Raw genomic sequence first — 15,543 nt, forward strand, 5'->3', positions numbered from 1 at the left:
TTTTTTCTTTGTCTCTCAAAGGACCACTTACCAAAGAAAGAAAGAAGGAAGGAAGAGAGGAAGAGAGGAAGGAAGGAAGGGAGAGATCTAGCCTAATTAGCCTAAGCAAAATATCAAGCCATATAGTAATTTTTTGCACCTTTCCATACATCTCCATGGAAATTTAGAGCTGATTGGAACAGCTGGGATGTGAGCCTTGTATTAAGGAGAATGAAATGGAGACCTGCAGAGGTCAGACACTTGCTTGAACCAGAATCGTTGTGCAAGCTGCAGAACCAGTGTCAGTTCCAGGTCACCCTTCCAGGCAGGATGCTGTCCTTTGTCCAGGTTGCCACCGTGTCCCTGAGGTGCTTCTCTCTTTTCCCACCACACAGGTTCCAGCCAGGAAAGGCAAGTGTTTAAAAAGGCTTTGAGGAAACTTAAACCCTACATGACATTTGTCCCAACATCTGAAAGAAGCTTGAGAGAAGAGGAACAGAAGCCCAGCATCTCCGGGAAGTTCAAGATCACTGGCACACTGACAGTGGGCAAAGAAGTCAACCTGGCCCTGATGCTCAAAAACCTAACGAGTGATTCAAAGACAGTGACGGTGAACATGACAGCCTGGACCATCGTCTACAATGGCACACTTGTACACGAGGTGTGGAAGGAGTCCGTCACCCTATCCCTGGGTCCCAGTGAAGGTAACTCATCCTGTAGGTTGCTGGGGTACCTTGCACCCAAGGTAGCTGGTATTCTCTTGGGATTGGAGAGTTCCTGTTGGAACTGAGTCAACTGATTAAAGAAGGAACAGCACATGGCCTCTGTGGTCAAGCCTGGGGTTTTGAAGTTTTGGAGGCTGCTATTATGGTGAACAGTGCAAGCCAGTGTGTTCCCAACCAAAATCCTTTTATGCCCTGGGGGAAGAAGGAGGGAGGCTTTGGCAGTTAATAGACACACTGCAAATGCCCCTTACAGGTACATACCACATTGCCCAGAGGGCAGAGTACTTCCTTATATATTCATATGTACTATCACATTTGACCTTCTAAAAGGACAGATTTCAGTATTCCGTTTTACAGAGGTGGAAACTGAGGCTTGGAGAGATTGTGACTCGCTTAAGAGATTGTGTCATAGCTAGCAGGTGGTAATGCCAAGTCTTGGTCCTAGATTTCCTAATGCTAAATCCAGTGCCACCACCCATTTTCTAGGTTTTATTGCTGCCACCCCTCCCCCATACCAGCTGCCACCCTACCCCACCCCTCCCCACCCCACAATGAATCACTTTCTGGGTTTGACCCTTGAAGGGTTGCAATATACCACAAGGTCTTGAACCCTCTCCAATGTTCCCCCACAGCTGCCAATGGGTGGGTGGAATTTCTTGATTCCCAGCGACAGTGATAGGTTTTTTTGGAGATCTGAGCCTCTGGGAGGAACCGTGACTCTGTACTCCTGGGTAGCATAGACGGGAGGGGACCAAAGTAGAGGAGAGAGAGTCTGGGGCTGTGGAAGGATTAGAATGCAGGTGTGCCTACATTGGCAAAATCCTTCAAGCTGTTATGAAAAGTCTGGACTTATACAAAGCAGATTAACAAGGGTGGGGGGGTGCTATTTGCTTCACATAAGGAACTAATAAAAACTGATTAATTACACAGTCCATCTTGAAAGAATTCTGTCTGCAGAGAAACTGCAATACCTCTGTATTACACCTGTCAGAAGGCAGCATCCCTAGCAACCTCTCTTCTGGCAGAATTTAGCAGAAATCTTCCCCGTACCAAGAGCAACTGCCTGGCTGTTATTTACCTTCAAAGCTCAAGGGAAGAGATATTTCTGTAGAGCACAAATAATTTACGTGAGATAAATGGTTTTTAAAAAGCCAGGCTTCTGCCAGAGGCAGCAGAGTGAACTGGGGAGGAGAGGAAGGAGGCAAGTGAAGCGGTCCTGGAGGCCTGACGTCATCACCTACTTCCTGGGCGACACTGTTAAGTCCCCCTCTTTTTCTGAGCCTCAGAGTTCACTGTCCAAGAGGGCTGGACCAGCTGATGCAAGGGCCTGCGTCTCCACATTTGGGGCAGGCTAAGTAAACCCCTCCAGTGCTAAAAGCAGAGACAGCTCCTTCCTCACAGACTTTCCTCAAGGGGTGTATGACCCTGTGGATGCGGGGGCCCCCCCAGACCACCCAACATGACTGCACAAGGGAGGGGGGAGTGCCCTGCACCCATTGGAAGGGGAGGACCCTCGCTGCCTGCCCTGCGAGTCAGAGAGGGGCCTTGAAGCTTGGGGAGGAGCCAGATAAAGGGAGGAAAGCTGGGGAAGGCCTTTCCATCTGAGGGGACCTTGTGAGTCAAAGCTTGGAGGTGATAAGGTACCTATTTTGTCAAAAAGACAATGAGAAGCATGGGAGGGAACGTTCTTTGGAGGGACAGAGTCACGAAGGGCCATACTGAGGGCTCTGCACTTTATTCCTGAGGCAGCGAGGGGCCATGGAAGATTTTTGAAGTGACATGGAAGAAGAGTGACATGATTTGGGGGGGAAAGTGCTTCTAAAGCCTATCTTCTGTTGTGTGTGAGTGTCTTGGAAGCAGGGGAGACCGGAAGTGGGGAGGTGGTCCAGATGCTGTTGCCATAGAATCCCAGGCTACTGGATGACCGGGGAGGACCCAGGCGCTTATTTAGCCCTGGCTTCCCTTGCTAGTTATTATTGTGTTGTCATCATTACTGTTTTCATCACTGGGCAATGAGGTAGTACTTGTATTCTTCCCCTGCTCCTTAGAAGGAAACTTGCCCTCTGATATTTTCCAGGACAGGGAGGAGGCTTCAGCCCCTATGAACCCATCCAGCCAGAGTCCTGGGCTACCCCTGGCCCCTGCTCTGCAGCCTGCCCAGAGCAGACAGATGTTTCCCACAGGGCCTGGCAGGGAGGGCTCAGGCAAGCCTGGGCTGCAGATGTTCCCAGCCAGCTCACATCGACTTGGCTTGGCATCAGCTTTTAAGGTTTCGACCCCACTCCCTCTCACTCTGCTCCCTGGCTTCTCCTTCCAGAAATACGGCATCCTGTAAAGATCGCATATGCTCTGTATGAGAGGTACCTGAAGGCAGACAACATGATCCGGGTCACAGCCGTGTGTGAGGTCAGCGACGAGACAGAGGCGGTGGTGGAGAGGGACATCATCCTGGACAACCCCACCCTGACCCTGGAGGTAAAGGGGTGCTGAAGGGGTGCCTCTCCAGCCAGCCCAGCCCTTCCAGACTACAGAGAAGGCCCTCCCCTGCTGACGGGCCGAGGACCGGGCCCAGCTCGGCTCCAGCCTCTGCCAAATGGATCAGCCAAGAGTTCCACTCAGAGTAGCATCCTTGGGACTTCCTTAGTGGTCCAGTGGCTAGGACTCAGAGCTTTTACTGCAGGGGGCGTGGGTTCAATCCCTGGTCAGGGAACTAAGATCCTGCAAGCTGTGTGACAAGGCAAAAAAAAAAAAAGTAGCATCCTTGCTCCCTGTCTGGCAATATCCACAGGCACGTTGCCCTGTGGCTTCTTTGGTTGCAGCTCTAGACCCGCTGGGGATGCCAGCTGAGGATGGCCAGAGGGGCTCTTCACCTCACTTGCTCTGGACATCTGCTGTGTCCTGGGCTGTGCCAGGCTTGGGAATCACAGGGGGCCACAAGGGGTGGGTCCTCACTGCGGGAAACCCACAGCCCAGACCCCGGACACATTTGTAGAGCAAATCAGAAATGGGCATAACTAACATGCATCTCCCAACTCTAGACCCCAGAGTTACAGGATTGTGGACTCTTGGAGACCTAGTCTCGAGCTCCCACGTCCTGCCATTTCACATATCAGTAAACTGAGGCCCAGAGAGGAGAAGGGAATTTCCAGTTACTGCCAGAGCCAGGGCTAGACCTCAGGCCCTTTCCAGGTCATCCAGCACGTCCACAGCCAGCAACAGCATCTTCCCAGTGGTTGAGAATGAGGATGCCTCATTTTTTGGCTGCAGGCTCTGCTCCCAGGCTGCCTCTCAGGAGCCCAGGCATGTGGGGGCTTGCAGGTCGGCGTGAGGGACTTGGTGCCATTCTGTTCCTTCCTCAGCACTGGGGCTGGAAGTATTTGGCTGACTCCAAGGCTGTCCCTACCCACGCCAATCCCAGCCCAGTGTGGAGGCTGCCAGAGCCAGACAACACAAATCTGAGGAGTGAGAGCCTGGCAAGGAAGGACAGGAAGATAAATGGGTCAGGAAGATGGGGTCTTCCCATGGGATCCCATAGAGAGCTCCATGGGTCCTCCCGAGGCTCCTCCCAAGTCTGCTGTACCATCTGCACCAGCGGTCTAGACAGAGATTGCCTGTTTTTTTTTTCCCATCGCAGTGCCACTAGCCTCCCTAGCCCCAGATTTCTAGAGTACTTGTGGCTGCCCTAGTCCCACCCTCCCTAAGCTACATCCCAGCTTCAGAGGTTCCTAATGTCAGACAAAGGGCAGGGGGATGCAGGGCACCCACTCCATGCAGCTAGCCTGCAATAGAGCTCTATCATTGTCCTGGTTAGTCTAGACTGTGCTTCAGAATAAGGGGAGGGGGGTGGTCCGTCACCTCCAGGGCTAGGGAGGGAGTGCCACCCCTGTTGTGGGCCCATCACAGTGGTTGTGAAACAGAAACAACCCACCCCCCCCCACCATTGGGCAGGACTAGAACAGAGCTCCTGAGCTCCAGGCTCGCCTTCTTTCCTGCCCACCGAGTTTTCATCCTCAATCCATGATTGTCCCCTGAGTGTAGAAGCTTCTCCTGCTTCCCAGGACGTTTCCAAGAAATGCACCCCATCCCTGTAGAATGACAGGTAGCAAGTGTCATTTCCCACTCATCAGGCTGTGAAATGAAACATTCTGCATAAAAATTATCAGTGTTTAAATGAAGTTAGTTTCCCCCCATTATATTCCCTTATCCAATATCCTCAAAACTGCTTATAGCTTTCTCTTTTATTCAATACTTTTACTCTACATCTTTTAGACTTCCATATCAAATCAGCTTTGTCTTTCAAGAGAGTGTAACATCTTTTAAAAGAAAATCAGAATACACACAGCCTGGAAATATTCCATCAAAAACTTTCTTATTTAATCTTTTTAAAGGGCATCTGCTCTTTCTTCTTTTGGGTATCTTTGTGTGAATTTGCTCTTAATGCAACCTCTCCTTACTTCAGCCTTCAGAGAATCAAGACAATCTCATCTTGATTGAATGAATCAATGCATAGCTCGCTCAGAGCAGGGCACGTGGGTGATCTGTATGAAAAGATAATAATTTGGGTAAAATCCTATTATCTTACTTGACGCTGATTGGGAGTAGACATTGAGGACTTTAGAACCAGACCATACAATCTGAACTTTGTTCCAAAGGGTGATGTCCTTCACGTTGGCCCATGACCTACTGACAATCAGACACAGTCTTCTGGTGACTCTTATCCTCTTCTTTGGGTGCATGCACAGATTTAGGTCAATAGGACAGGGTGGTAAGCAACAATAAAGAAAGGAAAACAAATACACAAAAATCCCAAATTGAATATCAGTGTGAAAAATATGGCACCGTTTATGTACCCTTGTGTCCCAATGACATAAAATTATGCTTCATTCTTCAAATCTTGTCATACACTTAAATGCATTCCATGGGAGAAATTATGGTATAGATCGTGGTCTCTAAAATGTTTCAGTTATGCACAAATTATTGGCAGGCATTGCAGGGTCTAGCAAGAAGAGCAAATGGCTCTGGAACCAGAAAGGCCTTGGCTATTGAATCAACCTGAACTGCAGATTTATTACTGTAAAAGGGTTGTAGTGAGAATTGGTGGCAAGAAAAAAAAAAAAAAAAAAAAAAAACCAAATGAACAAAAAGCAGCGGCCTCTAAGGATCCTCAACAGAGAAAAGAAATCCACCAGTCACCCAGTTTCGGTTTCTGTTTCCAAAGCGCTTTCTTCTGCATCCATGATCTCTTTTGGTCCCTTGTAGCCCAGGGAGGGAAGAGGGGAGGGATCGGCCCTCTTCATCAGGGAGAGAGTCAAGGCCCAGGGAGATGACGTACCTGCCCAAGCTTGGCAGCTTTTCAGCAGGAGCACAAGCTTTCATCTTTGGGAGCAAACAACTAGTCCAGGGCGCTTCTCTGACCAGAAACCTAGGTTTCTCCAGCCCCTGATCAAGGACCCTGTGCAGACCACATGTGCCACGCCCTTGGCAGTGGGGGCTACCCTGCCCGAGGTGAACTGAGAAAGGGCCCGTGAACCCGGCTGGGAATTTAAGCCCTCTCAGCCGCTGCGATGTGCTGCTTCTCCTCCACGCCTGGGTGTCCTGTCTGTATCCTGGGGATGACAGCAATTTCCTAGGAACTCCCTGCATGATGTCGCTGGAACTTAGGAGGAATAAACCTCCTAAGGATGGTTAGCCTCCCTTCCTTTGTCCTCAGCAACATCCTCCCCATCCCCAAGCCTCCGGCGCAGCCCCATTGGCCTCTCATCAAGGGCAGATGAAATGAACAGCCCAGCCCTGACTCTGTCAACCCCTCTCCCCACAGGTGCTGAACCAGGCGCAGGTGCAAAAGCCTGTGACCGTGCAGGTGCTCTTCTCCAACCCGCTGGATGAGGTGGTGAAGGACTGCAAGCTGATAGTGGAGGGGAGCGGCCTGCTGCTGGGCACCCTCAAGATCGAGTGAGTCCCAGGCTGAGGGTCCAGTGTGGGATGGTGGGAGGGGGGGTAGAGGGGCCCTCCCCAGAGCCCGGGGCAGGGCAGACAGAACTCCTCTAGCCTCTGAACTTGGGAATCTGCACATAGGGATACACGTTTGCATTTGGTTTGGAGGTTCACCAAACTTGAAATCAAGGGAAGTCCAGGTCACCAGAGCTTGGAGCTGGTCCTCATATTTTGGGGAGATCATGGGATCCACCCACTGACCCTTCCCCTGCTGAGGGGTCCCAGAGCTGAAGGGGTTTGATGACCCAGGGTGGCAGCTAGAGGGAGTTGAAGGAGCAGTGACCTTGACCAGAGCAGGACTTGAGGCCTCACGCTGACTCCTGCCTTTCCCCATCAGCATGCCAACCCTGCACCCCAGGAAGCAGTCCCAAGTGACTTTTGAGGTCCTGCCCACCCGGAGTGGCACCAAGTATCTCTTCGCCAACCTCTCCTGCAACAAATTCTCCGCAATCAAGAGCATGGTGTCCATCAAAGTGAACGAGTGAAGGGCCCAGGTGGCCCCATACAAACTTGGGAACACGGGGCAGGCAGGGCTCAACTGTGGAGTGAGCCCCCTGCCCACACACACTGTCCAGCCTGGGAAACTCACTCCGTCCCCCAAGGCGGCCTGGACGCCAACCTCCAGGCTCCAGCACACACCCCTCCCTTGCTCCCAGGCTGGGCTGGTTTCACCCTGGCCTGCGGCTTGATCACTTTTGCACATTCCCCAAGCTTCTCCTCAACACTGCCCGCTCTGTGAGCTCCATGACCCTGCTCAACCCTTATACCCTCAATGCTGTGGGCATGGAGTGGCACCTGACCCAGCGGCTCTCCAAATGGATACGGGGGGAGAAGATGGTCTGGACTGTTTGCTGATCCCCAGCCTGCAGTTGGCACATTCCTACTCCTCTCTTAGGCCACTATGGAGGTGGGGGGATGATGGTTAGCCATCTGTTGTAACACTCACAACCGCACCCTCAAAATAAATGTTTAAAAGAGCGTGATCACACAGCACTGACTTTACAGGACTGCTGCTTCAACTAAGGTGGTGGAGACGGAGAGAGCGGGGCTGGGGCCATGTCCTTTTGGAGGATAGATGGCCTTGGGGAGGCCGTGCTCTCTACGTTCCAGTGTCCAAGAGGAGTGAGCTTGTTCTGTGTGGCTCCAAGTGCAAAACTAGGGAGACGTTTCAAATCAGTTTAGGAAACCTCTCTAAGATGATGTCCAAAAACTGATTGGCTGCCTTGGAGCAGGCAGGGAGAGCCTTGGAGGGAGCGTCTTGTCCAGGCAGACTTCGGGCACTCTCTGTGTAGCCAGGCAAACTCTTCCAGGGTCTCTACAGGCGTCAGAGTGAGAACGGACTTCAAAATCTTCACTGGAACCCTTTCACAGAGCAGGTGTGGTTGGTGGCCCAACCTCTGCTCACACTGGACTCACCCCAACTTGTGGCACACTCCTCCTCTTGCAGCCAGAACCCTGCTAACTCCACCAGAACCTTCTCTGCCTTCACACATGCTCTTAGGATTCCTCAGTCTTTGCCCCTTGAAATAACCCCAAGCAGATCCCAGAGCTTTCCGTCACTGGTGCTGACTAACCCCATTTTGGCAATCATGCCTCCCTGTTTGGATATAAGGGACCAGTCCAATCTACACAGAAGCTTCAGTCTCACATCCAGCTCAAAGCTTCTGCCCTATGCTCAGCTCAGGCCTGACCTGGGCTTGCAGAAGGAGGCACTGTGCATGCCCCCTCTTCCTTCCTCCTTCCCCTCTTGTTGCCTGATCCATCAGAGTTGGAGAAGGGAGAGAGGAAATTACGAGAAAAATGACAAAGTTCGATTTCACTGGTGTTGATGCAGCCTGGCCACAGAAGCCCACCGCGTGGCTGGCATGTAAGCGCAGGCTTTCTGGGTTGCATGTCTCCAATGTGGTCAACATGCCCCTCAGACTCGGCCTCTGGAGGTTCTCCCCTACCGCTAACTGCTCTGGAAGTAGTGGTCCTATTGTGATGGTTTGAGCCCAGTTCCGTTTCATGGGCTCCACTGCCCTGCCGCAGCCGCCTCCTCTCCCCCTTCTGCATCTCAAGCTGGTCCAGCCTCAGCTTCCCACCTCCAAGTGCCCCAGGTGGGCAGTCAGCACCAGAACCTGTGTCCATACTTGCTCCTGGTGTCAAGGAGCTCTCACCAGGGCCCAGTTCTGGTGTCTGAATGCGGCTGGGCCTCCCAGTCTCTGCAGGACACCAGGCCCCCAGCTGTGGAGGGGGAAGCTCGTCTCTCCACTTGGAGCCTTGCCACTCTCTCAAATACCCCTTGATTTGGCCTGGAGATAGGCACCAGTCCCCAGTGAGGAGGGGCAGAGTGAAATAGGCAGACTTCTGCTCCGGTTTCTATTAGAAAAAAGGAAATCCAGAGGTTTCCATTTCCTCCCATCCACATGAGGTCTGCCCCCAACTTTAAATCCCTCAAGCAACAGCCCTGTCAGCAAGCGTCTCCTGAGTGCCTGCTTTCTGCCAGGCTCTGTCCAGAGAGATTAAAAACCAACAAGAGGGCTTCCCTGGTGGCGCAGTGGTTGACAGTCCGCCTGCCGATGCCGCGGATGCGGGTTCGTGCCCCGGTCCGGGAAGATCCCACATGCCGTGGAGTGGCTGGGCCCGTGAGCCATGGCCACTGAGCCTGCGTGTCCGGAGCCTGTGCTCCACAGCGGGAGAGGCCACACCAGTGAGAGGCCCGCGTACTGCAAAAAAAAAAAAAAAAACCAACAAGAGCAGAATCCCTGCCTTTGGGTTTCCATCCTCAAGGGAGCCTCCTAAGGTGTGTCATTAAAAATCCATGGGGAGTTTGTAACCAACACCAAACACATGTGTCTTAGAGCTATGTCTAAACACCCCGCCCCCCCAATTTGGGTTCTGAAGGATTTTAGCAATAAAACAAAGGAATAACAGGCAGAGGCCACAGTGCCATGTTTATTTCTGGTAGAACAGAAGTTAGAGGTTGTAGCAACATGTGAGATGCAGTCGGCCTGCTAGCTGAACCCTAGAATTAGGTGACCTTGCTTTATTTGTTAGGATATATGCTCAGCAGCCATAGCAGGGAAACTCAAACTGCCAGGGTCCTAAACAGAATGGGCATTAATTTCTGTCATATAAGAGCCAAGGGAAGCAGCTCAGGGACACAGGCTTCCTTGTCTTACAATGCTGTCATCCTCCACACATAGCTTCCACCTATCAATTCTAGGTGGTTCTTCCAGCTCAAGGCAAAAGCCCACAGGCCATCCAGCAGGAAGGAAGAAAAGGGGAATAGATGGGCTCCCTCCTTCCCAATCTGAAAGTCAAAAGTTGAAATTATGCATTTCACTTCTGCAAACATCCCACTGGCCAATGAATCTAAAAGTGGGTTGTTTGAAATGAATAACATTGATGTATCTCTAGCCAAACTGATTGGGAAAAAATAAAAAATACACAAATTACAAATATCAGGAATGAAAGCACCTGCAGCTATTTAAAGGAAGTAAAGGAATATTATGAACAATGTTATGCCAATAAATCAGACAACTTAGATAAAATGAATTCCTTGAAAGACACAGACTATCAAAATTCATTCAAGAAAAGTAGATATTCCCCATATCTGTCAAAGAAATTGAATTTGGAGTGAAGACCAACAGAAACTGTCCAGGAGCCTAACAAGCCACAGAGCAGGTGGTTGTTTTGTCACTATGTTTTCCTGTGGTTTGTTATACAGCAAAGGAACCATTTTTCTCCATTTCCATGCATACATCCTTGCCCTTTCCAGTGAAATATCCCCTCTTCTGAGAAACCTTCTCCGTATCCCTCCCCACCTTGCTGCACCCATACACAGCTGGCCCCTCCTTCATCTACAATTCCCTTCACTGTGCACATGTCTTTTTAGACCACTTTGGCTTAAAGTCATCTGGGCCTTTGTACATCCCTCTCCCCATCTTAGACTATGTACTTGTCATGGGCAAGAACCAGGTTTCCTTTAGCCCTCCACACTTAGCAGTGTCTGGTGTAGATTAAGTACCCATAGATATTCATTAAAGACCAAAGAGGTGAATGAGACTGTAGTTGAACAAACAAATGAATGAATAAAGTGACTAATTGGAAGTACTAAAAAATTATAATATCTAACATTCATTGAGAGTGTAAAATCTGTAAGTCACTGTTCGAGGATTTTAAAAAATTTATTGATTGCCTACTATGTGCCAGATATTGTGCTCAGTGTTTCATGTCCGTTATCTTACTGAATCCTGTATAGCATTCTTGAGTGGCAAATCATTGTTATTCTTATTTTTGTCTTTTCAACTTTCTTTTTAAATGGACTTTATTTTTTAGAGTAGTTTTAGATTCACGGCAAAATTGAACAGAAGGCACAGATATTTCTCATATACCCCCTGCCCCCACATATGCATAGCCTCCCCCATTATCAATATCCCTACTAGAATAGTATACTTGTTACAATTGATGAGCCTATAGTACATTTGTTACAATTGATGAGCCTATATTGAAACATCATTATCACCCAAAGTTCATAGTTTTACATTAGGGTTCACTCTTGGTGTTGTACATTCTATGGGTTTGGATAACTTTATAATAACATGTATGTATCCACCATTATAGTACCCTCCTTCTCCTCTAACACCTGGCAACCACTGATCCTCTTCCTGTCTCCATAGTTTTGCTTTTTCCAGAATGCCACATAGTTGAAATCATACAGTAAGTAGTTTTGTCAGCCAGGCTTCTTTCACTTAGTAATATGCATTTAAGTTTCCTCTAAGTCTTTTCATGACTTGATAGTTTATTTCTGAATAATATTCTTTTGTCTAGATGTGCCACAGTTTGTTCATCCATTCACCCGCTGAAGGACATCTTGGATGCTTCCAAATTATGGCAAATATCAGTAGAGTTTCTATAAACATACATGGGCAGAATTTTGTGTGGACATAAGTTTTCAACTCCTTTGAGCAAATATCAAGGAGCCCAATTGCTGGATCATGTAATAACAGTATACTTAGTTTTATAAGAGACTGCCAAATTCTCTTCCAAAGTAGCATTATGCATTTCCACCAGCAATGAATGAGAGTTCCTATTGCTCCACACCCACATCAGCATTTGGTATTGGTAGTGTTCTGGATTTTGGCCATTCTGATAGATATGTAATGGTATCTCATTGTTTTAATTTGCATTTCCCTGATGACATATGAAGTCGAGTATCTTTTCATATGCATACTTGTCATCTATATATCTTCTCTAGTGAGGTGTCTGCTAAATGTATTTAGCCTTTATTTTAATCAGGTTATTTGTTTTCTTATTGTTGAGCTTCAAGAGTTCTTTGTATATTTTGGATAACCGTTCTTTATTAGATATGTCATTTGCAAATATTTTCTACTAGTCTGTGGCTGTCTTCTCATTCTCTTGACAGTGTCTTTTGTAGGTGAGAAATTATTCATTTTGATCAAGTCCAGCTTATTAATTCTTTCATGGATCATGCCTTTGGTGTTGTATTTAAAAAGTCATTGCCAGGGACTTCCCTGGCGGTCCAGTGGTTAGGACTCCGTGCTTCCACTGCAGCACTGCAGGAGGCCTGGGTTCAGTCCCTGGTGGGGGAACTAAGATGCTGCATCTTGCTCAGTGCAGCCAAAAAAAATTTTTTTAAGTAAAAATAAATAAAGTCGTTGCCAAACCCAGGGTCATCTAGATTTTCCCTTATGTTATCTTCTAGGAGTTTTAGAGTTTTGCATCTTACATTTAGGTCTGTGATTCATTTTGAGTTAATTTTTGTGAATGGTACAAAGTCTGTGTCTAGATTCATTTTTTTTGCATGTAGACGTCCAGTTGTTTCAGAATCCTTTGTTGAAAGGATTATCTTTTCTCCATTGAATTGTCTTTGCTCCTTTGTCAAAGATCAGTTGACTATATTTATGTGATTCTATTTCTGGGCTCTCTTTTCCATTCCACTGATCTATTTGTCTATTCTTTCACCAATACCGCATTGTGTTGATAACTGTAGCTTTATAGCAAGTCTTGAAGTTGAGTAGTGTCAGTCCTTTGACGTTGTTCTTCTCCTTCAGTGCTGTGCTGGCTATTCTGGGTCTTTTGCCTCTCCATATAAACTTTAGAATCATTTTGTTGATATCCACAAAATAACTCAATGAGATTTTAATGGGGATTGCTTTGAATCTACAGATCAAGTTAGGAAGAACTGATATCTTGTCAATATTAAGTCTTCTTATCCATAAACATGGAATATCTGTCCTATATTTAGTACTTTGATTTCTTCATTAGAGTTTTGTAGTTTTCCTTGTATAGATCTTGTATATATTTTCTTAGCATTTTATCTATTTTATTTTGGAGGCTGTTAAATTAAATAATATTATGGTTTTTTAAATTTCAAATTCCACTTTTCATTGTTGGTATATAGGAAAATGATTGATTTTTTTTATATTAGCTTTAAATCCTGCAACCTTGCTATAATAGCTTCTTAGTCCCAGGAGTTTGCTGTTGTTGTGGCTGATTCTTTCAGATTTTCTGCATAAATAATAATGTCATTTATGAACAAAGATAGCTTTATTTCTTCCTTCACAATCTGTACACCTTTCATTTCCTTTTCTTACTGCATTAGCCAGAACATCCAATATTGAAAAAAAAGTGGTGAGAGGAGACATCCTTGCCTTGTTCCTGCTCTTAGTGAGAAACCTTCTAGTATGATGCTAGCTATTTTGTAGATGTTCTTTATCAAATTGAAAAGTTCCCCCGATTCCTGGTTTACTAAAGGTTTGAAATGAGTGTTGCATTTTGGCAAATGTCTTTTCTGCATCCATTGATGTGACATGTGATTTTTCTTCTTTAGCTTATTGATGTAATGGGCTACAGTAATTGATTTCTTTTTTTTCTTTTTTTTTTTTTTGAGTTGCACAGATTTTTTTTTTAACATCTTTTTTGGAGTACAATTGCTCCACAATGGTGCGACAGTTTCTGCTCTACAAAAAGGTGATTCAACCATACACACACATAAATACCCACACCTCCCCACTCTGCTTTCCCCCGACCCCGCATCCCATCCCTCTAGGTGGTCACAAAGCAACGAGCTGATCTCCCTGGTGCTATGCGGCTGCTTCCCACTAGCTATCTATTTTACATTTAGTAGTATTTATAAGTCCATGCCACTCTCTCACTTCGTCCCAGCTTACCCTTCCCCCTCCCTGTGTCCTTGAGGACTTTCTCTACATCTGTGTCTTTATTCCTGTCCTGCCCCTAGGTTCTTCAGAACTTTTTTTTTTTTTTAGATTCCATATATATGTGTTAGCATACGGTATTTGTTTTTCTCTTTCTGACTTACTTCACTCTGTAGGACAGACTCTAGGTCCACCCACCTCACTACAAATAACTAAATTTCATTTCTTTTTATGGCTGAGTAATATTCCATTGTATATATGTGTCACATCTTCTTTATCGATTCATCTGTCAGTGGACACTTAACTTGCTTCCATGTCCTGGCTACTGTAAATAGAGCTGCAATGAACATTGTGGTACATGACTCTTTTTGAATTATGGTTTTCTCGGGGTATATGCCCAGTAGTGGGATTGCTGGGTCGTATAGTAGTTCTATTTTTAGTTTTTTAAGGAACCTCCATACTGTTCTCCATAGTGGCTGTATCAATTTACATTCCCACCAACAGTGCAAGAGGCTTCCCTTTTCTCCACACCCTCTCCAGCATTTATTGTTCTGTAGATTTTTTTTTTTTTTTTTTTTTTTTTTTTGCGGTACGTGGGCCTCCCACTGTTGTGGCCTCTCCCGTTGTGGAGCACAGGCTCCGGACGTGCAGGCTCAGCGGCCATGGCTCACGGGCCCAGCCACTTCGCAGCATGTGAAGTGATCTTCCCAGACCTGGGCATGAACCTGTGTCCCCTGCATCGGCAGGCGGACTCTCAACCACTGCGCCACCAGGGAAGCCCTGTAGATTTTTTGATGATGGCCATTCTTACTGGTGTGAGGTGATACCTCATTGTTGTTTTGATTTGCATTTCTCTAATGATTAGTGATGTTGAGCATTCTCTCATGTGTTTGTTGGCAATCTGTATATCTTCTTTGGAGAAATGTCTATTTAGGTCTTCTACCCATTTCTGGATTGGGTTTTTTGTTTTTTTGATACTGAATTGCATGAACTGCTTGTAAATTTTGGAGGTTAATCCTTTGTCAGTTACTTCATTTGCAAATATTTTCTCCCACTGTGAGGGTTGTCTTTTGTCTTGTTTATGATTTCCTTTGCTGTGCAAAAGCTTTTAAGTTTCATTAGGTCCCTTTTGTTTATTTATTTTATTTCCATTTCTCTAGGAGGTGGTTCAAAAAGTATCTTGCTGTGATTTATGTCATAGAGTGTCCTGCCTGTTCTCCTCTAAGAGTTTTATAGTGTCTGGCCTTACCTTTAGGTTTTTAATCCATTTTGAGTTTATTTCTGTGTATGATGTTAGGGAGTGTTCTAATTTCATTCTTTTACATGTAGTTGTCCAGTTTTCCCAGCACCACTTATTGAAGAGGCTGTCTTTTCTCCATTGTATATTCTTGTCTCCTTTATCAAAAATAAGGTGACCATATGTGCGTGGGTTTAACTCTGGCCTTTCTATCCTGTTCCATTGATCTATAATTCAGTTTTTGTGCCAGTACCATACTGTCTTGATTATTATAGCTTTGTAGTATAGTCTGAGGTCTGGGAGCCTGATTCCTCCAGCTCCTTTTTTCTTTCTCAAGATTGCTTTGGCTATTCGGAGTCTTTTGTGTTTCCATACAAATTGTGAAATTTTTTGCTCTATTCTGTGAAAAAGGCCATTGGTAGTTTGCTAAGGATTGCATTGAATC

At 46.6% G+C, this 15,543-nt stretch overlaps 1 protein-coding gene across 1 annotated transcript in view; it reads left to right on the forward strand.

Annotated features, from left to right (window-relative positions):
• Window positions 1–7,183, forward strand: part of TGM3 (transglutaminase 3) — a 35,387-nt gene extending 28,204 nt beyond the window's left edge. The window contains exons 9-12 of the mRNA XM_060078202.1: window positions 375–683; window positions 3,022–3,179; window positions 6,523–6,656; window positions 7,036–7,183. Coding sequence (XP_059934185.1) covers window positions 375–683; window positions 3,022–3,179; window positions 6,523–6,656; window positions 7,036–7,183 — 749 coding nt within the window. The remainder of the gene's footprint in view (window positions 1–374; window positions 684–3,021; window positions 3,180–6,522; window positions 6,657–7,035) is intronic.
• Window positions 7,184–15,543: the final 8,360 nt, after the last annotated feature.

This window comes from Mesoplodon densirostris, chromosome 16 (assembly GCF_025265405.1).
Source record: "Mesoplodon densirostris isolate mMesDen1 chromosome 16, mMesDen1 primary haplotype, whole genome shotgun sequence".
Lineage (NCBI taxonomy): Eukaryota > Metazoa > Chordata > Mammalia > Artiodactyla > Ziphiidae > Mesoplodon > Mesoplodon densirostris.